This window comes from Channa argus, chromosome 1, assembly GCF_033026475.1.
Source record: "Channa argus isolate prfri chromosome 1, Channa argus male v1.0, whole genome shotgun sequence".
Classification (NCBI taxonomy): domain Eukaryota; kingdom Metazoa; phylum Chordata; class Actinopteri; order Anabantiformes; family Channidae; genus Channa; species Channa argus.
The window spans coordinates 20061634-20086379 of record NC_090197.1 but is presented as its reverse complement, the minus strand read 5'-3'; the positions used below and the strand labels follow the sequence as shown (position 1 = coordinate 20086379).

The window sequence follows — 24746 nt, the reverse complement described above, 5'->3', positions numbered from 1 at the left end:
ACCCACTAAGGCCCATCTTGGTGCCGGTCCCAAACCCAGATAAAAAAAAAAATGGTAGGGTTGCGGCAGGAAGGGCATCTGCTGTAAAAACTCATGCCAAATGAACGTGAGTAATACATTCCTCTGTGGCGACCCCTGAAGGGACAAGTCGAAAGCCGTTGATTTTGATGTACATATAAACTTTTGCACTCAGAAACCAGAACCGAGTTGAGCTTGCCCACATTCTGTTTTGATATATTCTATTCTTTTATTCCTTTGAACCTCTTTTGCAATTTCCTCATTGCCTTTGGATTATCTGTGCCACCAAAATCCCACTACAGCTCTCTGGTCAACCAAGGCCAGAAAAAATATACCTCCATCCTTTGGGTACCAAAGTAAATACTAGGCAGATTTTATAAAACAAAATGACACTACAGTATAGCCGTTTTCTGTTAAATGTCTGCTAATATTGAGTAATGTCTGAAACATGCAGGGAAGAGAAAAGATTTAAAGTTTTAATTTAAAATTTCCTCATTTACACAATAGATCTTTTCTTTTTTATTTTATTATTTGGCAGCCCCATACCTGCTGTCAGCTGGTGTAATATGAGGTTTCAAATTACTTTTCTGCCATAGAACTACCCAGGAAGCTGAGAAACACCAGGAACATGTCACACAAGCTGACACACTGATTTGTGCTTCTTTGTATGAAAGTCAGATTGACCAGGAGCTACTGGCATAGAGCCACTTCTCCGCTTTGATTTGATTGGCTCACAGTTAGAAATAGTGCATAATGGTCAGCAGGAAACAAGCTTGAGGACAACATTGTACGTATTAGATCTCACTGTATATCATTTGAAGAGTATTTAGTGTTTTGTCAGGTAGCAATTTTAAATTACTCTATGTCCACGTAGAAACTGACATCTTATTTAATTCTTCAGTAATCTCTCGCAGATGTATATTTATCCATGTAGCTAGAGGAAAGCTCATTTGGACCATTCTAGGACCATTTGAGCCAAACCTTAAATTGTGTTAAGGAAGGAAAGACTGTGTGTAGGTGATATTACCCAAAATGCAGCTTGCTTGCATCACAGCAGCTGTGTCATATATCTGGCTTGTTTTTAGTGAAGCTAGCAGATGTTCAATTTTATCTGTTTTTAAATATACAAATATTACTATAGAAGATTTTGGAATTTGATTGCTAATGTGTAAATATGGAATTCAGCAATAAATGCCAAACTATACACAGGGCTTTTCTTGCATTTGGATTAAAAAGCTGTTGAAAAATAGGATGTGCCAAATTCAATAGTCTGTTAATATGTAATCAATATTTGATATCTTCTGTTGCTGGGTAGCCTTATTTTTACTGGGTATTGTGAGCATCTTGGCACTGAAAACAGCATACAGTAGATGTACAGCATGATTAAAGCTGTTGATGATGTTGACTTTAGACACTGTCACTTAAGAAAAGTCAAAAGTATGTTAATGTGATTTTATTTTTTATTTTGTGTTTGTATATTTATTTTATGTTTATTATGTCTGTAATAACATCTTATCTTAACATGCATTTACAATGTATAAGGTGTGGTACATGTGCGCATATGATGAGGAAGGTACCAGCTATGCCTCGTTTGGAGGCAGGAAAAGGCTGATACATGCAAGCACATTTATATTTGTACTTGCGGGGACATTCCAGATCCCACTCAAGTAGCTTAGAATATTGAAGGTACAGTACTGTGCCAGTGAAAGCAGTCGTTACTGGAGAAATTACACTCCTAGAGTAAATATCTTTAATTATGGGTTTTTACAGAGGCAGGGTGGAATTTTTGGGTATTTTAGTAAGGACAAAATAATGTCGAAAATTGATGTTACTGCCATTGCTTTTTTCCCCTAAAGTTTAATGTCCTACTGATAGGACAAACATATGTTTTGCTATTTCTGTTTATACCCTTTACATATGACCCACTTGAATGACAGCAAATGTTGTTCTTGGCTTCCAGAGTTGTAATTGGATGCTGTGAGACAGGATCCATGTACCCGATTACATTTAAGTGTATGGATTAGTTTGTGTGCGAACTATGTCTCTGTGCAGATGTGACTGATTATGTATGTGTGGGTTTTTTTTTCCCCACACTGGATGTCATTTCATTTTCCTAAATGGGATGATGTCTTTTTTTGTTAGTCTGATTGGCTTTTCTCAGCATAGCTTTTGGCAATAAAACTTTTTTATTAAGACTGTGCTTACCATCCACCATTTTGGTGTGAGCCCATCTCGTCTATATTAGATATCTGTTCTGTTTCAGCCCACACTGCAATAAGCCTAAGTACTGCACAGTCCATCGCCCCAATACTGCGTAATGGCTGAGACAAGTCTGAAATCTCTCCCCTCTCATCACCATGGCAACCACCAGACTCCTTTTTTCCAGTCTTTTTCATCTCCTTCTTTTCTCCATCTCTTTGCAAACTCTTTATTCATGTTTAATCTGTAGTTATAGAGAAGGAGGCTAACGGAAGCAAAGGGAATTAGAAACATTTGCTGAGCTTCTGAAAATCTCTGCTGGGAATAGAAGAGTCTTATCTCTAACTCTTATCTCTTCATGTCTTACTGCTTTCCTTGTGCTTCACCTGTTTTTTTTCTTGTTTTTTTTCTATCCTTCCATATTTTCCGTCTCCCTTTTGTCTTCCACACCTCAAATTACTACATCGGTTCCTCTTGCCTAATGCTGATGATATGGTTCAATCTCCCTATTGCTCTTGAATATTCAAGAACCATTATGATTATTCAGTCATATGTTGCCAAGTTTCTTTTCCATCTGTGTCTTAGTTGCATAGTCAATGGGCCTCCCAGCAAAATCAAACAAACAAACAAACTAACTAACTAGCTAACTAACAAACAAACAAACAAAACTACCACACAACTCAGTCTGCCTCTTACAAGATTAAATCATTATAGGTGTCTGAGGTCAAATTTATACAACATTTTGTATCCTAATGTAGTGTTTATACATCCAACTTTAAGTTCATTACCAACTGATAACATAAATCCAGATCTTATGGATATATTTGAACAATGAGGGCTTTTGTCAATCAATGAATATGTTACAACATTTTTGCCATAACACTAAGCCAACACAGGCAATCACAATCTTTCTTTCTCTCTGAAACTGAGTAAAGGAGGAGAAGAGGGAGTCTTTCCAGCAACACCGCTTCTCCTGATTCATAGAGCTGATCTACAATAGTGTCTCTATCTCCACCAACCCCTCCCTCTTTCTCTCTCTTCTTCCTATTAGTATGACAGAGACGAAAGTGTGAGCTGGGTAGATGAAGGTGAAGGGAGAGCAGTGAAGTATGGCTGACTTTAGTGCGTAATTTAAAAATTTCAGTCCCTCCCCTTAATTTGGAGAGTGGGCCAAAGAACAGTATAAACCTGTATCAAATTCCATGGTCCTTTTCTTCTTCTTTTTCTCCAACGGGATGACTACAAATTTTACTCAGGGATCTAATATGGCCCTGTTTTTGTATTTGCAATTTTAACGGAGGGGTTGGGGGGGGTTATATAATCTGCTGAACACCTAAGAGGTACTTTCATTGGATGATGTTGCTGCATGCTCTGGTAAATTGTCTTTGATTAGCAAAGATGTACAAAAGCAATTGTTTGCCAAAGAGCAGTTTTCATTTATTGTTTGAATGATTTTGATTATGTATTCGTAATCATTCAACAGCCTTATTAGATTCTCATATTTTTTCTACTGATGTATGCAGCCTTCTTTCAATATGAGCAATACAGTCAGCCCCTTGGGTACAACCATACTTAGTAATTCAGCAAATCCAGCTGCTGTGCACTTTTTAATGAAATGTTATAAGTAGCCTTATAATTGTCATGTGGAAAGAATGACATGCCTGCAGCACATATTAACACATTTCTATGACAATACATCATGTAATTTTCTTTTTTTAACTTAGGAGTATGGCTGTTGCAGGTGAAGTAGTCTTGGTTGCATTGCATGATCATTCCATTTATTGTATGTTTTGAGAGCTCTTGCTCTGTCAGGAAGGATTGCTTTTAAGTGAGATTGATTAGGTGTGTTTGGTTATTGTAAGGTCAAAATTAACACATGTTCAGCTGAAATATAACTTAACTGGAGGCGATGTTAATTTAACGTGGATGAACCAAAAAACCCACACGTACTATAGGTAGGTCGTTCAGTTGCAAGTGCTTTCGTATAAGGTGATTGACTGGATGGACAGTATGGTTTAAGCTGTTGGCAAGCCCATTTGGTATCCTTTTTAAATGCACATATTGTGTAATGGATTCTTTGAAATACAGTATAGTTTACAACAGAGTGAAAACACTGCTTTGTCGGGACCGTGGTTGCTTTACTGGTTTCTGGGTGGCGCACTATGTGTGGTGTTTGCATGTGTGCACTTATAATTAGCGTTTTTTCCTCAGCTGTGAAGACAAGAAGGCTGACGCCACTACGTTTGCATGCTAATCAGTTTCTCTCTCTGCTTCTTTGTCCTGATCAACTACTTACAATTTGGGGTATGTGTTGCATATTTGCATATTGTGTTGTCATGACAACATAACCTCTAAATAGGGTTGTGCAATATGACTAAAAGGTCATATCATGATATCTTTAGTCAAAATCAAAATCCACAGTCTTTTTACTTAGTGTCGAAATATGTCTGGATGTCCTGTTAAAAAATAGCCAACAGAGAAAGTAGCATAAATTAGCATAGCTGTAAGGGTGCAAAATTATCTCAACAGTTTTCTCACCCAAGGGGCATGGTTAACTTTCCAATCTAAATACAATATTGGATTTGCTAGTTTACACTGAAATATTTGTAATTTACAACCTATAAATTTGACTTCCATGCTGTATTTGAACACCATAAAAGCTTTTTAAAGAGAAGCTAATATAATGTTTCCTGATGCATTAGTGAATATCAACACGGGGAGAATGTTGCTACTAAAACTACTACTATGAACTAACTACTACTATTTTTTATTTAATTTTAATTTTTTAAAATGTATTTATTGATTTATGGTTTAGTTCGATGTATCCTTCCTGGCCCAGAGTTTTTCCATCTACGCCCACCTCCTTCCAGCTTCTAAGGATTGTAGCAAATCAAATCTCTTTTATCATGGGCATAACAGTTACTGGTTTGGCTTTTTTGTCATTATCCAAATCAAATATAGCTCATAAGGAATGGTTAGGTAGTTTTATTATGAGGTTGTACTTACCATAACAGTCATGTTGATGGAAAGTTAAATCAGGCATATACAATAAGACTAAAGTTAAAGTGCCCAACTGAGGAGCTCTGCAAGTGGGTTAAATACTGAAAAGCAGCACATGAATGAGTAAAGGTCATCAAGTAATCTTGTATTATGTTCAGGCACCACCAGTTGTGTAGTTGCCATAGCAGCACAGTAGCACCAAAGATTTTTGTAATTGAAAGCTGACAGCTCGTCAGGGTTCAAGAGAGACTCGAACAGTAATCTACTGCATAAGATTTGGGCCATGAGATCATTCCAAATATAGCCACAGTTCAATTTGTTGTATGTCCACAGGCATATTTAGATTATATATTTTGTTTACTTATGTACACTCTTCTACTAGTAGTGACTACTTGTTGTTATTTCCATGAAGCCATATGAGTGAAACAGAAATGTTAAACATTTTCCTGTGTGAATTTTTATGTGAACTGGCAGATTATCCCATATGTGACTGCTTTGTACAAAACCTAATTCTGGTGTTGTGAAACATTTTTATCATCTGCTTATAGAATATTTTTTGAAAACAACTTCAACAGTGCCGGCTTACAAGCATTCTATTTAGTTTCCCAAGAAAATATTTTTCTTAGCCATTGCTGCATGTTGTTACAACTGTGTTTGAAAAATCAGCTTCAGTGAAGCACTGAACTTTGAAAGGTTACTGCAGTTCTCATAATTGACTGCATGGTGCATCATTGTTGTTCAAAAAATCCAAAGCAAATGTAACACTTTGGGTTCAATACTCTGAATAAAAATCTTGTGATTCTGGTTGGACTTGTAATTATGGTCTCAGAACAGCAGGTTGTATCTTGGATGTATTAGTAAATTTGGTACTGCTGTTGCACCAGAGAACATCCCTATAACATGCAGATTACAGTACAGGGAAGACGCAAAGAAGTGCTCCCTTTTAAAATAGTTTTCAAGACCTTAACATACTGCAGTCAATGGTAAATGAAGCCTCGCCTATTGTGGCTGTAAATTTACTGAACGTATTTACACGTTTTTCTTGGAAACTGTGGGCTGTCTGGCATGTCTGTGTAAGCAAAGCGTGCGCTCTGACAGACTGTAGCTGTTATTAGAATCTGGCATAGGAATCGGCTGCCAGCGTGTCTGACCATTTAAATGCTTCTGACACTTAATTAATGGCTGATTGTTGTGCAGCAGTTCTCCATCAGCCTAATGAAGACTGTTTGGCTTGCACAAATTCAAGCAAACACACATGATACTTTCTTCCATGTGTACGGACTCACAAACACACACTCCACACCTAAATTATTTGTACACTTGTCAAACAAGTGAAAAAGGTTAAACACTAACTCATTGCGTGCAGTTAAATTTTAATCATGCATTATATTGTTTTTAACCTAAAATGACTGGTGCTGTTGGGTTCTTCCAGCCATCTCCTTCCCCGTGTCAAGTTATTTTAATATTTGATACTGACTTCTACATCTGAGCCTTTTTGCGATTATTTTTTGTATTTTCTTTTTTCTCTCTTTTTATACAACTGAAATGAACTGAGAGAACTCTTGACAGTTCTCATTGCCAGGCATGTCTGCTCTGCACACCACTGCAAGATGCAGTCATTTTTTGGGTCTCTACCCTCATTTCTTCTTGTCCTCTGTTTGTTTTCTGGGTGAATGGGCTGCAAGACAGACTCTGGTCTGTGGTCAAGACAGGTTGTTGTTTAGCTCTTCAGAGAAGGGAAGTAACACTCCACCATACTCTGCTTATACTCAGAGACATGCACACATCTGCACACACTAGACACCCAAGTGCACCTATTCACACAAGTGGACACAGGAGTGCACACTCAAAAATAGCATAATGTATCTGCTATGCAGTGGAGCATGCACAGAAAGGTTATCCTTCCCTGTGAACTTGTGGTTTTGAGTAAGCCTGTTTGCTGTGCCTCAGAGGAGCCCAGAAAGTGTGTGCATATGTCTTATAACACCAGTTTCTGTAACTGCCTGTATGGGCATCCGATATCTTTCTTAATAGGGATGAGAGGGATATCTTTATGGACTGTCAGTACCATGATAGTTATGTAACTGAAAGTTTAAGTCAGTAGTCAGTTTGGTGTTGCATTCAAACATGAGTCTATAGAGTACAGCTTATTGTTAGGAATATACCAAGCGGATTATGTGGCTTTTGTGGTTTAAGTTATGCCTGGATCACAAATACAAGCTGTTTGTAACTATATAATAATAATAATAATAATAAGTATTTTTAATACAGTGCTGCAACAAATTATTAAGATATTGAGATTATTTTGGGATCAAAATACAGTCTAGACTGTATACAAAAATCTAGATCTAGTGGAAAAAAACATTTATTTGAACTGTTAAAAAATGTATTGAGTAAAGTCACATGAACTCACAGTGATGTGAGTTCATGTGTAAGGAAATTTATGTACATTCTGCTTTGTGTTTCTTCCAGAGTTCAAATGTGAAAAAACATGTTGTGCCTCTGGAAATTAGACTGCATAGGGGTGCTTAACCTAGCGCCTGGAGCAAGCAGACTGTGTGTGTGCAAGTTTCTGTGTTATTGTGCACGCATAAAAAAAAAAGAAATGCTCGTGTGTGACCTTGTAATGAACACATGTTGGTAAGTTGTACTGTAGCAGATGAATCCTGTCCCTCTGTGGAGAAGCAACTGAGGTGTGAGCAGTTTGACAATGGCACAAAGTGACAGACAGACTGAGGCGAATGCTAGAGCAGTGGGCGGGATGTGTTGGGTTGTGTGTCTGTCTATGTGCACAAGTGTGTGCAGTTGAGTGGATTTCTTTAAAGCACATACAATCAAGGCTGTGTGTGTGTGCAGTCAGGAAGAGTGAACTTTGAGATGTTTTTCACATGCCTGTCTTTATTTTGGCTTCTCTGAAAGGCCCTCTGTACTCCCTGCTGTTTCCACACTGACAGACTACACACTGCCAAGGCCTATCCTCACTGCATCCTAATAAAGAATGCGGGAGATGGTAAAGAAGACACAGGGAAGATAAAGGAAAAGAGACATCCACTGGTGGAGAGGTTAGCTATGAAAGGAACTCAGGGGGGATGGAGTTGGGGATTGGGAGCACATTGAAAGGAGAGAAGAGGGAAAAATCGGTAAAGACGAGAACAGGAAAAGATAGAAAGACAAGGATGACTCATAGCTCTGAGGTAAGGGTTAAAGCAATGATGAGGGAATCTTCTTTCTCCACCCTGTTCGTGGTGCATCATCACAAAAAACAGGTCAGAGGAACACAAGGAACACCACACGACACATTTGCTGCACTCTCACCAATGCACAGAGCTTCCTTCCAAGGGGAAGGATTTTTTTAAGTCAGTGAGCTCATCTTCCCAAAACGAACCAGGAACCTAAAGTGCACTCACTTCTCCTTTGACATAGCACTTTGTTACTGGGTGTTGATCACATGAAATGTCACGGAAAACACTTCATCCCCTTTGCCCGTTTTGTTTGACTTCTTCGAAAGGTTGATAGTGTTGTTATTCCTGCACTGTTTATTCATGAAAGCAGCCTGGCACACTAATTCAGACACTTTATGAAAGTCTGTAATTAAGCGCTTCGGTTGGCTTCTTGTAAATGTCATCTGCTCAGCCCTCTGGATCGTAGACTTTGATGTAATTAATTCTAGCCAGAGATAACCCCCATCCACCAGCTTGCTGTGAGTACAGGTGATAGTTCACCTTTTGAAAAGGTGACCCATTTTCAGGGAAGGGTGTTAGGGTAAATCCAGTGCTATGTATGGTTTGCACAGCAGCTGCAATACCATTTTTCCTCAACTTGCAGGGCCTTGTGATGGAATTGTCAACCAAATGCTATTTATGTAGCTCAAAAGTTGATGGTTTAAAGTTTAAATTTAGGTAAGGCATCATAACTGAGTTTTGATTGTTTGATTGAGTTTTGAACACTGGTGGATAAAACTATAATCATATCTAGTTAATATTAGTTACTATTATATTTGTGTTTTGGGTTAAACAAAATCTGCCTAATTTTACAGGTAAGGAGGAAAATTGGCATACTTTCTGCAAACCTTTGGCTAGTGGTACAACAGTCTGATAAACTAATCAGCTACATATTTAAAAGTACCAGGTAGCTGTAATGATGTTGCTGAGTGGTGAACGACATCCTCAGTTAAAAAGAATAAAGGCTTATTGTGTGTGTGCACTATTTGTTATTTCCAGTCACATATTAAAATTCAGCAATGCACAGGCTTTTTAGTTTAAGCTGCCAGCAATCAGTTTTTGCCAGCAGAAACGACAACAGTCCTTCGATTTTATCAGTTGTATTTTAATCTATAATAATAGCTAAGTATCTTTTGAGTAGGCCAGTGCACAACATTTTAATCTTTTTGGTTTATTAAATTCACTCCTATGTCTGGATCATTTGTCTGAGCCTTACTTCTCTTCTTTTTCTTACTTTCACCCACTTGCTTTTTCTCTTGCGCCATCTGTCTTGACTTCCCCAAGAGTATTTTTTTTTCATTCGCTCCCTGTCTCTATCTCTCATCAGGATTAGCCTCCTTTGCTTGTTAGCGAGCTAGCTCTTTTCTCCCTCGCTCCCACGTTTGTCTCTCTGTACAATCCCTGTTTTGTGTGGATTAGTGCCCGTATTGTCCTCGGATTAGGGTGTCATTGTTTCTGAGCTGGAATGATGTAGGGACATGCCTCTGAATATGCATGTGAGTGCTTGTGTGTACATTATGTGTAAATGTGTCTCCACATTTGAGACTGAGGTGGGGAATCTTCCTTGGTACATGGCACTTGTTTTGCATAATATAAACGGTACCTTTTTATGTGATGCACTTTTTATTGTATTTTATGTGAAAATTTCAATAGATAAAAATCTGTTTTATTACATGTCAGATGACCCATTTGGATTAAGCAATTCAATTAATTTAACACCAATTGTGCAAAAAGCACAGGGGCCTGAACACTTTCTGCAGGCATCTGTGTGTGCTCTTTTTTTATATAAATTGCATTTGTCTTTATTACCAAATGTCATTGCAAGAGTATGTGCTAGGTGTAAGAACTATTGTAGACAAATCTTGGAAATTGAAGTGAGTTAGTGTCCACTTATGCTTAGGTAATTAAAAGGCCAGACCGGCAGGGAGCTCTTGATGGGAGAGGAAGTTGAAGTGGGATTGTCATGTTTTCATGTCATGTTCAGTGACTCATCAGAGACAGTAAGGAAGTGATATGTCTGTATTGATTGCATATCAGGGATCTCATGTTAGTTTTTCGTGACACACGCATACTTACTCATACCCGACCAGTTCATACAGTACCTGGCTGGCTCCTCCTTACTGCCAATCATATCAGGAGCGCTCAGCTCATGTTTGTGTGAACAGCTACACTGGCACCACAACAAACTTAGCCACAAAATAAGCGACTATAAGTTCGGGAGTACAGGCATGGACACCAGTAAGGAAACAAAGCAAACCCGCTAGGCACAGCAGCTTTTTCGCCCTGCCTGGGAGTTACACCCTACGTTTAATGGATGGCTTCAACCTTTAGCTGGAAATGAGGCTAAAGCCTTTTGCCACTGCTGCGGCATTCAATTGGTGTTGGACAATACATTTCTGAAGAATCATGAACTATGCACTGTCCTAGCGTGTGATTTTTTTTTTTTTTTTTTTTTTAAAGTTGCTTTAGTACATTTAGTTTTGTTTACGTTTAGTTGGGTCCAAACACAATAATTTTTATGTAAAAGTACCATATTTCTTAATTTCCCATATGGCAACACTGTTGGTGGCAGAGGCTCTGAGCTTTCTTCTTTTTGTTTTTATTTTTCATTTCAGCTTAACCCGTGATTTCAGGGTCGCCACAGCGGATCATTTGTCCACTTGTTGATTTGGCACAATTTTTTTGGCATAGTCTAGGCAATTAGAAACACACATCAATATTCGATGCCTAAATCGAAAAAACAGCAAGACAAAGGACCTTTCCACGGGGGAGACCGTGGTTTGACTCCAGTCTGAGACATTGTGCGCTCTATTGAAGATTCTTTCACAACTTGGCGCACATGGTTACTATAGTAAGGAAATGCGTGTGTGCCAATGTCACTGTTTGTAGTGTTTTGTTTTAATATAATTTTTCTTCTAACTTGTGGAGTATATTTAAGACTCTACTATAAGCCACCTCAATGAACCCACATTTATCATTAAGTAACTGTGTATCTAATACATCATTAAGATTGCCTTGCATGCATGTTACCATCCATGAGGAATTACCCAATGAACGGTAACCAGTGCATTTTCTCTCGTTGCGTTAATTGATATCAACCAAGCGGCTTATTCCAGGCTGCTGTATTTAGTCACTTTTGCATTTACCATGGAGCTGTAACATTCATCAGGCCTGATCTATTGATCAGCCTTTGCCAATTCCTTCTACTCATGTCTTATATACCTTAACCTCAATTGTTGGCCACCTAAATGTCCAAGGTCAAATTATAGCCCATTAGTTTTAGGATGCAGTCAAAGCTGTAGGAGGTTAATTGTGTTGTAGTGCGGATATTTTTTTACTTGAAAATTAATTATTGTTCAACTGTATTGGAATTTCCATGAATACTGATATGTAAAGATGTTTCAAATGCTTCCATTGCTGAATCTTTACAAATAACACACAGATACATAAGCCAGGAAAAAAATGCAGGCATTGATAAACTCCAACGTAAAGCATATACAAAAGCACTGCATAATAACTTTCCCTCAAAAAACCCATGGGTCAGCTGTGCTTGTTATAGTTCTTCACCTATAGAGAATCAATGTTTACCATACTCTGTGTCCCAGCCCAGACCATTGTAGTTTAAATTTAAAAGAGGGAGAGAGACAATAGGGAGGGTCTTCTCCACAGTAGGCAAATGTCTTTGTGAGTCACGTGGTGTGTATATCTTTGTGTTGATTTGTGCCCCTCTTAGCATGTCTTACCTGTCTGTTTCTGTGTGTGTGCCTGACAAGCTACAGCTTTCAATGGAAACATACCATCACTGAAGCGTAAAGTGAAGGCACACCTGTTTGTTTTGTGTTTGTCTCTTACCCGTCATTTGGCATTGCTATGTGCTCTATTTGAGGCCTTAATTCGCAGTTGCTATTCAGTCTACTGTGGCAAAAATTAGGAACAAGCTGAGATGTTGTGTCAAAGGGAGGAGCTGGTGGGCATTTTTGCATGAGCCATCATCATGAGTTAGTCTCAGTGGGAAGTAAAATTTGCAATTGTTGTGTGAGTTTGAATTGGATTTCTTAGTGCATGGTTGTGTAGTTTCTGAAAAATGTGTTTGGAGTTACAGTGAGATGATAACATGATTTATTTATGGCCTTTACTTGGATCAATTCCAGATGCCACTTGATTTACCTGCAGCATGGACAAGGAGCTTTCTTTACATTCCCAGAATGGTATATGTATGGGTTTTCATCTCTGTTCATTTTCGGTGGGTCTGAATAATGAATATAATTTTTCTTTCTGGACAACATGTATCAGTATTATTATAAAAAGGCATAGGTTCTGATAGCTGCTTCTGTTTTGTATTTAGATCCAGATCCTCTGTTCAAGTTTTTTTCTTAACCTAACCTTATTCTAACGCAGCCACGCTTTTGAACTGTGTACTGATAGCAAGTCAGATGGACCCTTTCCTCTTTATCCTGGAGGTCACAGCATCCATGATTTCTAAAATATATTTCTATTTCTGACTCGTCAAACCACAGGACAGGTTTGTACTTTGCCTCAGGCCAAAAATGCTCCAGCTCAAAGATGGCAGGTGTGTCTCTGGACCTTGTTTATATTTTGCTTGGTAAAGTTTTAATTTGCAGTCATGGATGCAGTGATGGGCCACGTTCACTGACAATAGTTTTCAATAGTACCTGAGTGTGTTTTTTCTAAATGTGGTTTGCTTGGTGATGATTGCAGAGTTGAGGAGAAAGGCTGTAATAGATATACAACATAATCAAAATGAATCCAATGAACTACTGTACTGACTTTCACATTACGATAATATCAAATAGTTGTTTCTTATGGATATATATAAGACTCTTCTGCACAAGATGGTACTAAAATGCTTCTATTAACCTTTTGTGTCAGAAAATATTTTTCAAAATGCAAGCCACTAAAGATCTATATTATTACTTACAAAATATAGATCTAAATATAGATATAATACATTTTCAGTGATCCAAAATGAAAAGCTTACAACTTGATGGTTGAATTAATTTCCTTCTCATCATCAACATCGTCATAATCATCATTGTGGTTTGCAGATTTACTGAAGTATTGCATTTAGTGATTCTGCCAAATTCCGCACAGTGGCTTTTACTTTTCTGTATCAAACATTTCATGTAGTGCTTTTCTTTAGATCATCTTAACTTCATGTACAGTGCTTTTCCTATTTGTGTCATCATAAAGATTTGATAATTTGACTTCCAGCTACACTGTGAAATTATTTTAACTCTTCTATGATGAAAAGAAGACAACAGTACAATATAGAACAATATTAACAGTATAACTATTGATTTTGCTAATATTTTAGACATGCTTATAATCGTGCCTGAAATCCATCCATTTGGTGTCTGTACTGTTTTGAAACTACAGTATACACAATGTGATGTGAGCAGAAAACCTCACTACATCACTGGTACATGAGGCTAAAGCCATTTGATGTCAAGACTAGTGGGTCTGTATCAAAACTTCTGGCAAAGTAGTGGTAATTCTATGATTCCTTTGCCTTCCACTGTAGCAGATGACAGAAAAGAGAGAGAAAGAGAAAAACTAAGAGATATTTATGTCAAAACCCAAGGTTAAACAAAGGTATTGATTCATCTTTCTGATGCAACTTTTGCTTCCTTAAGCCATTGCAGCTGTATTCTTTGCACAAGCCAGACAACTGAACTGATTAATGTGCACTGAAAGAAACACGGTTAATTGGATGTTGGTTTGAACTGGCATATGATCTGTTGACTGGTCAGGGAGGAGATGCTTCTCTATAATTGTTGGGAACCTTTTCTACCCTGTCACAGTTTGTGACATTAGAAAAGAAAGTATAAACGTGCCAACACTATTTATCCACAGAAGTAATGAGTACATGCACCAAACAGCCACAAGGCTGGGTTGGGAATGTTAGAATGTTAGCATTATCTCTCTTTGTGCTGTTTTAGCTAATTTATCTGAATGTAATACCAGTTTTCTCATATTATCATTAATAATTATTATACAATTTATATGCTTAGAAAATGTTTATATTCGTAGTCTGTATACTCCTACCCTGTACTTTCCTATCCCCCCCCCAACTGTCATTTCTCTTATTATACCCCTTCTGCTTATCCTCACTACCCCTCCTCAATCCTCCAATGCCGATGCACCTTCACAAGCAAACACTGTACATAGGTAACTCATGTCTTGTCTTTTTGTCGTATCACACACTGTTGCTCATATATTTTGTGTAGTGTGATCTGTACAGTTTTTTTGTGGGGAATAAAATAAATAAATAAATAAAAAATAATGTTAGCATTAGTTCATTATATTTTTCCCATGCTGACTCCTGTCTACCACAACCTTAAAGCCACCAGGTGCTTTTAATGTTGTAGCTGATCAATGTGTAGTGAAAAGGATTTGCACCTGGTGATGATGGATTTGGAGGTTCACTGCATTCTAAGACAATTTGTATTTGTTTTCTCATATCCTCCACAAAACTGTATATTTACGCATCAACACATCCCCGTCCACAAAGCCCCCTCTGGTGGGGCTTTACTGTTTCCAAGGCAACCTACAGAGCTGGGGAGAGACGACCGACTCGGGAGGGCAAAGCAAGACAAAATGTAGGAAAATAACAAGATGGAAAGGTAGAAGGTTTCTAGTGTTTGCTTCAGTAGCAGGCTCTGACGATGGCAATGTTGGTATTAATATATACACATCATACATGGAAAACAGGATGTGTTGGCTGGATTACTGAATTTGGTAGATATGTTTGTTTCCTGAGAGGATAGATGTTAATATTTACTTGACACTAACCTACTGTATGTATTGGCAGTACTTATGCGACAATGTTTATTTCAAACAAAATAGAAGTAGAACAATCCTTTTAGAAATGTCCATAGCCAATTCTAATTATTGGTGTTGAATACAGTGCAGCAATCTGCAGCACAGGACAGTAAGAACATGTGAATGTGAAACTTAGTTTAGGCAAACTAAAGATATTTTATCTATGAGGTTGGCAATATGTTTATCATTAGCACATGCCAGTGTGGATGTTGCTGTTGGAGTTTTTGAAGTAGTTGTGGTATTCAGCTTTACCATTTGGCCTTTGGACAAGAAACCAGAGCAGTTTGCATGCTCATATAATCTTCTTGATTTTGGATAAATGAGTCTGTGTGCCTTTGTGCACTTCAGCTTGCACATAGAATTTTTGTATTTTGTGTTTGAAAAACAGTGTCAGTTGAGAGAAATGCCTGAAAAAGCCAGGTGATTTAGATGCTTTAAGTGAGATAGAGTCAGGGCTGTACACAGAACTGTTGATCTCACCTCTCAGTATCCCCAGTCCTGTCTCTCATCTGTCTTCAGCTTTTCCTTGAAGTTTTGTGCTCTCCCAGATCTCTCTTACTTTAGTCTCATATATAGTGAATGGCTGCTGAATGGAACATTATACCGTTTTGCTGACATTGTCAGCAGCCATCAATTCTGTATGAGCTTTCCTTCACACCTGAGCTCCTCCCACACAGCAACTGGCCCTTACTGCACTTGCTGGCATGGATCTGGGGTTCATTCCAGTGTTTAGTTGTATGCTTTCTTGTGTGTGCATGTTTGATTGTGTGTGTGTGTATAGGTTCAAACATGCAGTCTCACTCTAGAATTCTGCTTGTTGTCAAGTTAGAGAAGCTTTATACACAGCTAAGCACAAGATCCGACTGCGATTTCCAAAGCTGGATCTCTAACCTCAATCCATTCAGGCAGCAACATACAGTGTAACTATTACCTGTAGATGTAGGTACACATACAGTACACCTTTACACACATCACCACACCTAAATATAATTACATTTGGCAGCTTTGATAAGGGTTTTCGCCTGGGTGTCCTAATCTACAGTGGCTGGGCTAAGTGTTTCCAACTAAGTCAGAAACTAAGTTTAGTGCAGCAGAAAATGCAACACAGTAATTATATGATAACGTGGGATAAAATTGAAGTTTATGGCATTGAAGGGTGATAGGATTCCTAGTATTGGAACTCTGGCATTTATAGCCTTAAAACTATGTCATATAGTATTTACCCTTCCTCTGCTATATTAAATGAGTTTTAATCTGAATTGTTTTGCATTAGACTTACATGTTGATCTGCTTCATAAGGAACAGAAGTATTTTTTTCTATTAACCACACACTTAAGCATGAATACACACAAATAAAAATTTATTCTGGCAGTTTTTACCTAATTGTCAATTTATGTTTTAAACTACAGAGAATGTTGTGCCATGTTGTATCACAATTGCCGTACCCCACTACAAAGATCATCTACCTCTACCCCTGCCATTAAATGTTAGTATAAACAAATGTCAAAGTAATCAGACTTATTAATTTACTCAGTGTGGCTTGAAATTGAAGGGAAAAAAATCAAGTACATTTGTAAGCACCATGAGCTTTGTGTGATTTAACAGCATTTAACTAGCAAATATCTTACATCTGTCTACAAACACACTCACACATGGACACACTTGTCTGTTGGATGGAGAGTTTATTTCTGCACTGCTCAGCCTCTCTAACAAGAAGTGATGGGAGTTGCCAGCTTTTGTCCAACCCATACGTAGGGAACAGGAGGCATTGATGGGATTACTGCTTGACAAAGCAGAAACTGCTTATTGAGCTAATGCATCTGTATGTTGAGGTCGATTTTACAATGTCACTTCCAAATGCATAAAAGGAAGACAGAGAAAAAAGGAAGAGGCAATGGAAAAAGTGAGGAAATCAGAAAGGAAGACAGAAAAAACTAAGAAGAATACAGAAGTGGCTACATAAATACCCACAGAGAATTAAACCCTCAATCTGTAGAATACTGGATTGGCTTTCTTACTTAAACTGTAGCAACGCTCACCAAAATATGAGTCACCTCCAATCCAACTTTATTTCTACCACCTGAAAAAAAACAGTTGGGCAAAGTGCTGTACACAAACATGAATGAAAATAAAACATAAAATTTTATATATATATATATATATATATATATATATATATATATATATAAAAGACATGGAAAGGACACAAAAAACAAATATAAAACAAAGGTAAAAACAATTAAAAAAAAACAGTATAGTTATCTTGTATTGCTTGTCCTGCTTTCTTTGGCTGGAAACTAATTTAGTGCCAGGTGCTGCATAATGTAGCTTCTTCCTATTGATGACAGTGCTGTTTCTTCCAACAAGCCTGTAACTATTTATTTCTTACCATCCGTCTATCTGCATAGTCTCCCTCTCTCTTACACTATCATACTAGAAAATATAGTTCTAAATCACTATCCCAAAGAAGTTCTGCCCAAACACCACATTATTTATATTTAGTTTTTTTTTAGCTAGGATTGATCTTTGACAAATAATACAGATTGCAGGAGATGAAAAGGTTTCAAGCAATATGAGGGAGTGAAGTCATGCGAGACTAAAGTTCGGAAAAAATGCACATTCTCTGCCTGTTCCATGCATTTTGTTTTGTACTTCCTTGCTACTTCTCAAGTCTTGTTTGTGTGCATATACTTTTCCTGCTGTGTTACACTGTCAATCATGCATCTTCTTCAGCTGTTTGATACATTGCAGACAGGGCGATGTTGTATCATCTGTATCAAGACAGACTTGTCTCCACACCTGTCTCCACATGTTTCTCTCCTTCTCTTGGCCCTTCTCTGTCATCAGTCTATGACTTTAGATTTACTCCAGTGACTTAGGTTCCCCTACAACTACAGTTCTCAGTAACGTAAAAGACACAAGCAAATCAGTCCTAGATCATAGCAGAGATCCATTTTTTATCTGAATCAAATGCAGCAACTATTTGAACCTGTCTATCAAAATATGTAAAATTTCCTGATACAAAGTCTCACACTACAAAATGCCACACTCAGGATTACTCTATTTTTCAGCATAAGCTTTTTAAGAACCTTTTTGTATCTGTGTTCTACCGTTTGCAAGGTTATATGACTGTTGCCTTTTTTTAAGAAAGAGACAAATTGAAGAACAGGCATGAAGACCCCTTGGAAGAGAGAGCGTCAGTCTTTTTAGGGTCAAAGGTCACCAAAGAGAAGTTGAGCTTTATGCCTTCTTTCCTGCCCTTTGTCCTATAGTCACCAGGAACGAGAGAATAAAAGAATGTAAGAATATGATGTAGGAGGAGGATGGTGTGATGGATGGCAGACCTCCTCGCTCTTAGTGTATGTGTGCACATGGTTTGTACACTCTTGACATGTGTGTGTGGCTCCACTGTGTGTTCTGCAGACTCGGATGCATTGATGGAAGAGTAACATCCTTTGCAGTTTCAGCAGCGGCAGTGCTTAAAGTGTCTGGGCTCCAGGGACAGGCCATGTCACAATCGCCAATCCAAGTGACTTATGGACCTGCCATGACACACAACCAAGGGCTATTGTTGTGGTGTTGAGTGTGTGTGTGTGTGTGTGTGTGTGTGTGTATTTGTGGATAGGGGGGTTTGGATGTAAAAATCCAAATGGAATGAATGGTAAATAGTAAATGGTCCTTTATAGTGCTTTTCCATTTATTGTTAGAGATTGGTGGATGACCGCTCTACCTTCCTGCGCCAAAGAAAAATTTGTGAAATAAGTCTGATGTAGGAAAGCGTATGCAAGGGAGGAACTTATTGGAGAATATGAAGTTGTGGAACAAATATTTTAAATTTGTTTTTTTTAATTCTTTCTCTCAAGCGACTTTTGTGTGTGCGTGTATGTGTGTGTCTGCATGTCTGTGTGTGTGTGATTTGTCTTTCTAGTTCTGAATATCTCAGTTTTATTCATTCTCTGTTTAGGGTTTATCATATAGGAATAAATGGAAAAGATTGAAAGAAATGAGTTCAAAGCATATAGTACAAAAACAAATTGTTTGTTTGTACAGTGATGCTACCTTGGTTTCCTGAATGTTGGCTTTAAACAGTAGACACTTAGTATGATTCTCGTGGTTTATTATATACAAAGACAGATCAAGTTTGCATGAATTGTATTTCTGTAAGCTACAAAATCATTCAACTATCAAATCAGTTTTGGAAATAGAATAATTGCAGTGGAACACAATGGGGGAGCCACTTTATTTTCAGGTTTATTATACATTGCTGCTTTGTTGCACTATATGAAATACTGCCAATGGTGTTTATTGTTGATGTTTATTGGTTACAGATAAACATCACGGTAATAGGGAGGATAGAAAATATAATAAGCAAAATATTTAGTTGGTTAAAAAAAAGCATTTGGCACTTGAGTGCTCAATGTATAGCCCTGTTCTGGGGATTGCACTAGTAATGGAGCTATTACACTTAATTTACTGCCAACAATGAATAAGCTAAGATTGAGAGTGTGACAAAAACTGCAAATACATGCACGGACTCACACACACACGCACACACACATACTCTATACAATAAATGGCTGTACATATCACGTCACCTTTTTCCTCTCTATGTAGCCTCTTTCACACATGCACTGGAATCCTGAAATTTTTGGGACCTTAAGTACAGTAGTGTGTGTGAGAATGCAAACGTCTGACTTAGATGCTCCTGAGATTATCTGTGCTACAACCCCCTAGTTGAAAGTTTGGATTACTGTATGTGCATGAGACTGTGGGTGGAGCATGCTGCTCTGTCCTGAATTGTTTGGATGATTCAAAGCAAGCGAATAAATTGATGACATTTCTATCAGTCAACTGCCCTGGCATCTGCCTTTTTTTTTTCTGATGAATGGCTCTGATGGGCTGTTAACAAAACACTGTTTCCCACAGTCTAATTTGTGCCTCCTGTTCGCACTGACCCAGTTTCTGACTCAGATGATCTCCCGCTGTGAATTACATGTGTGAAATGCAACTCCGGACAATGCCAATAGCTGATTTGTTTTCAGAAATTGTCAAGATTTTATACGTAAAAGAGGCTTTTCTCTCTATTGGCCTCTCTCTTTCTCTCTCTCTCTTACACACTAAAATACACACACACACACACACACACACACACACACACACACACACACACACACACACACACACACACACACACCTGTTCCATGTCCTTCTCACAGTCTTGCTTACACCTTCTCTTTGTTACACATTTGTCCTGTTTTTTTCTGCCTACTCAAAAATAGACCATTCCACAGCAGACATTTTGACTTTACATAGCAGGAAAGGCACAGGTGTAACTAATAACATTAATGATGGCGCTGTTCCATTTAGCATTGCCAGTAATCAATGCCAGTAAGCCAGCATGTACACTATCAGGGCTCTGGCACTAGCACATCTAAATGGATTGCAGCCAGTGTTGATGTTGTTAGGTACAGTACACCTGTGTTTGACAAGTCAAAATGTCAGCTGCGAGGTGGAGCTTTCCTGTAGCTACATGATGCATACCGGAGACACATTTTGCTCTATGCATGTGAGACATGCAACGACTTAAAGTTAGGGCAAGATGATTAGGTGAAGTGTTAAGAAACTACCATGAACTGCTACCTACCTTGCCCTAAAATTTTTATATTCCTCAAACTTTTCAGATACAATTGTTTTGTGGATCCAGCCATACATGGTCAAAACTGCAGGGTTAAAGTGTTACGTGATATTACCCTGTGGCTAATATGATATTTAGCAGAGTCCTTCTGTATATGCTAACCTAGTTTTGATGGAAAGAAAGCAGTAATAAAGTGGCTTTGGCTACTAAAAATAAACACTATGGAACATTGGAAAATGAATATTATTAGAGTATTGGTTTAGGCCAGAGTGACCAAGCAGTGACCGGCTTCTTTAAAAGATAAATCAGCACTGACCTGGTTCTGTAAAAGGTAAATCAGCACTGAGTCATTTAGAGCAGATTCTTTGCAGGTGTCCTACCTTCAGCAGATGATGGGAAACACCTGCTTTGAAATTACTGATGGCGAAGTAGCTGGAAGTGCTAAATGCAGCTGCTATTATTTGCACTAAGTGATGCATTGCTTGTTTTACCCTTTAAGAGCCTCTTTAGGAAAAGTAGGAAAATGTTTTTGGGGGTTAAAATGAGTATTTAACTGCTACATTTTTCTGTTGCCAACAATGCTAATGTAAATTTCTGAAGCTACTCTGGGCTTGTATATTTTTAGAATTGGAAATCCTTGTATATCTAGAATTGGATTGGGTTTGCCAGTTAGCACAGTTGCATAAATACATTTATGCAGATATGAATATGTTTTTATGGTGAGAATGGACAAAAGTCCATCACCCCCAAATCCCTGTACGCATAAATATTATACCTTGACAGGGTTAGAGACCCAAATAGCCAGGATTCATATTGAAGCCGTAAGTGTAATTAAAACCTTACACTGACTCACAGCTACATAGCTAAAGTAAAGTTACCATTTTGTGTACATACACACATCTTCAAACAAGTCAAAGCACATATGGGCATGTTTGATGTCTGATGTGTAAACATGACACACAGTGTATCCCCCACCATATGGTTAATCACACTTCAAGCTCTGTGAAATGCACTTTTAGATAAAATGATTGAGCCATCCTGGTTAGACCATGCTGTAGAGAAGATTTGGTTAACATGACTACAAATAGGAAATCTTTAATAAGAATAAACAATTTTTTTAGGTTTTAAATGAAATGTGCATCGCAGAATTGTTGTTAGACATAATGTAAAAATTAAACAGACTTTTGTATTATTTGTGAAAGGTTAGAACCATCCTACCAAAACACAACATCTTGCTTTGCAAACAAAATAAGCTAGTTGCCTTTGAATATTTCTTAATCTTTTGTGATACATAATAAAGCGGGAGGCATCTGATAGAGTAGAACGAAAGTGTGTGATGATAAGGTGCCAGTGAGCTGGGTTGCTGTGTAGGAGCCATTCTGTCCTCTCTAGAGTTCAACCCAGTCTCTGTCGAGAGACTGAGCTTCATCCAAAGTCCAGCACATGCTTTTGCCAGCTCTCTCACTGTGTAGGAGTGTGTGACTTGGTCTGTAAAGAGTGCATGTGTGTGTAGAATGCATGTTTGGTCATTACAGATTTATTCATAATCTAAGGATGTATTTATTATTTGAGATGTAGCAAGAACAAAACCATGGACTTAGTGTACACACTGAACAGTTATTGTAGGGTTAGCATTCTGCTGTCAGATCAGAACAGGGGCTTTAGGGCATTAGATTGGCTGAACCTTCTTAGAACTTAATTTACATAATAACACACAATTAGACAGGGTTCTGTCAATGGTTCTGTCAACTTATTTGCATGCAAGTACATGACTACTATCATGGCATTCATGACTTACCATGGTGATAATCTGAACCAAAAGTAATGTATTAGTGTTGGTAATGTAAGTCTACAAACATCTTTAATTTTGCGTGTAGTTATCAAGTAAAAAACTTCTGTACCTTTCCCTCATTTTTTGTTTTTTGTAAGTACTAACATGACAGTGACACAGACTTTAGTACAAAGTGCCTCATTAACTGTCTGTTCTCTTTCCCCTTTCTCTAGCGCTGCCCAGCTATACATGCGGTAATCCTGGACAGCTACTAAATGGCCACCAGCAGGGGTCTACTTTCAACATTGGTGACAAAATTCGCTACAGCTGCAGCCCAGGCTATGTGCTAGAGGGGCACACTACCCTGTCCTGCCTTGCTACTTCAGCTGGTACAGCTGCCTGGGATTTCCCTCTTCCTTACTGCAGAGGTATGTAATAGGGACAGTAATAACTGTAACTTTGCCTTAAACTACATATATTTTGGCCCACAATATAAACATTCAGTTTAGCTGCCTCTATTAAAGTTCTGACAACCAGTCTGCACATGATCAAATTCATTTTGATCAAAATTTGATAATATTATCAATGAGAAAATTACATTTGACAATAATGGCACCTTTCAATTACAAGCACCTCAAAGTGCTGTACAACAAATACATATAATAATTGTATTAATTACAGTTAATAACAAAATATATATTATATATAAATATATAAATAAATATATATTAAACAAAAATGACTAACCAATCTTGGAATCAGAGAGATGTCATTTAAAGATTACATCCAAAGCTTAACTCAAAATCAACTGTCAAAATGACATTTTATGTGTTCACTTTCAGGAGCTCTCTGCAAACAATAACAGTCCATTTTAGATGACAATATTGACATTGCTTTTAAAATGTCAATCAACCTTGCTTCTGTTTATCACCAGCTGGAAAAGGCCAACCACCCTCTCCATACATACACTGACATATATTTACACATGCCTTCAGATGACCTGACAAGGTTTACTGTGCCTAGAGTGATATCTTATTTACCATGACAGGACCTCATGTGTTAGCTCCCAGTCAGGTGCTTGTGCCAGTTGTCCTCTGTCACAGCTAGCAAGCACCCCCATGGCAGCGACACCTGCCAGTGAGTGTTGTCAGAACCAACGTGACACAGTTTTTGAAAATAGTCAACTGTAGGCAAATATGATACCGTTGTATCATTTTATGGGATTTTAGTTCGTATTATTTTGAATTCTTGCAAAATTACACTTCATGCACATGTTATACACATGCAAGTTTGCATGTCCATGGATGTCTATTTGCATGTGTGTGTGCTTCTGTGTCTATGTGGCCAATGGTTTTGTGTCAGTGGGCTTGCTGAGCAGAGCGCTGAGACTCTGTGCCATCTGCAACCAGGCCGGGAGTCAGGAAGCCCACATAGGAACACACATGGCTGGGCACAATGCGCCAGCACAGTCCTCACCCACCCAGTCACATACAGTCACATGCACTTGCTTCTGCTCTACAGCTAAATGCAACATTTTCCATGCTTGCACGCTTTTTTTTTTTACCTGTTAATTTTCTACAATCACTGTCAGTGCCCTCCCTTCTATGTTTTTGCTGTTCAGACCCAAACTCAGATCCTTGTTTCTCCTCATTTATGCCAACCTAGGCTCCTTCCTAAAAAAGAAAAGAAAAAAAAATACTCAAGCACTCAAGGATGTGATTATGCCACCTTTTCAGCAGAAATTACACGCCAACAAGTTTTAGAAACTGGCAATTTCCCTTGTGATTAATTGAGGTCTCCCACTACCACATAAAAGTCAGCGTGTACACCTGAGTGCTCTTTCTTAATGCATAAGTGTATCGTTAATGTCACTCCAATTATAGAGCCTGCCCATATATGTAAGAGCAGAACATGCTGTGTACTTTAGGAGTTGGGTGGGGGTGGACATTTTGGCATGTCATTGTTCTGGACTTAGCTGAGGGCAAATGTGCCAGCACTGTCAGGCCACAGATGATAGCCAGCCATTGATGGCAGAGATAAGGCTTCCTGTCTTATGCTA

General features: G+C 38.2%; 1 protein-coding gene across 2 annotated transcripts in view; it reads left to right on the top strand.

The window, feature by feature from the left end:
• Positions 1–24746, top strand: part of csmd2 (CUB and Sushi multiple domains 2) — a 244172-nt gene that overhangs the window by 40916 nt on the left and 178510 nt on the right. For both annotated transcript variants that reach the window (XR_010914488.1, XM_067505569.1), the window contains exon 4: positions 22921–23115. Coding sequence is in view for 1 of the 2 variants with exons in the window: in XM_067505569.1 (XP_067361670.1) it covers positions 22921–23115 (195 nt within the window). In the remaining variant the exon portion in view is untranslated. The remainder of the gene's footprint in view (positions 1–22920; positions 23116–24746) is intronic.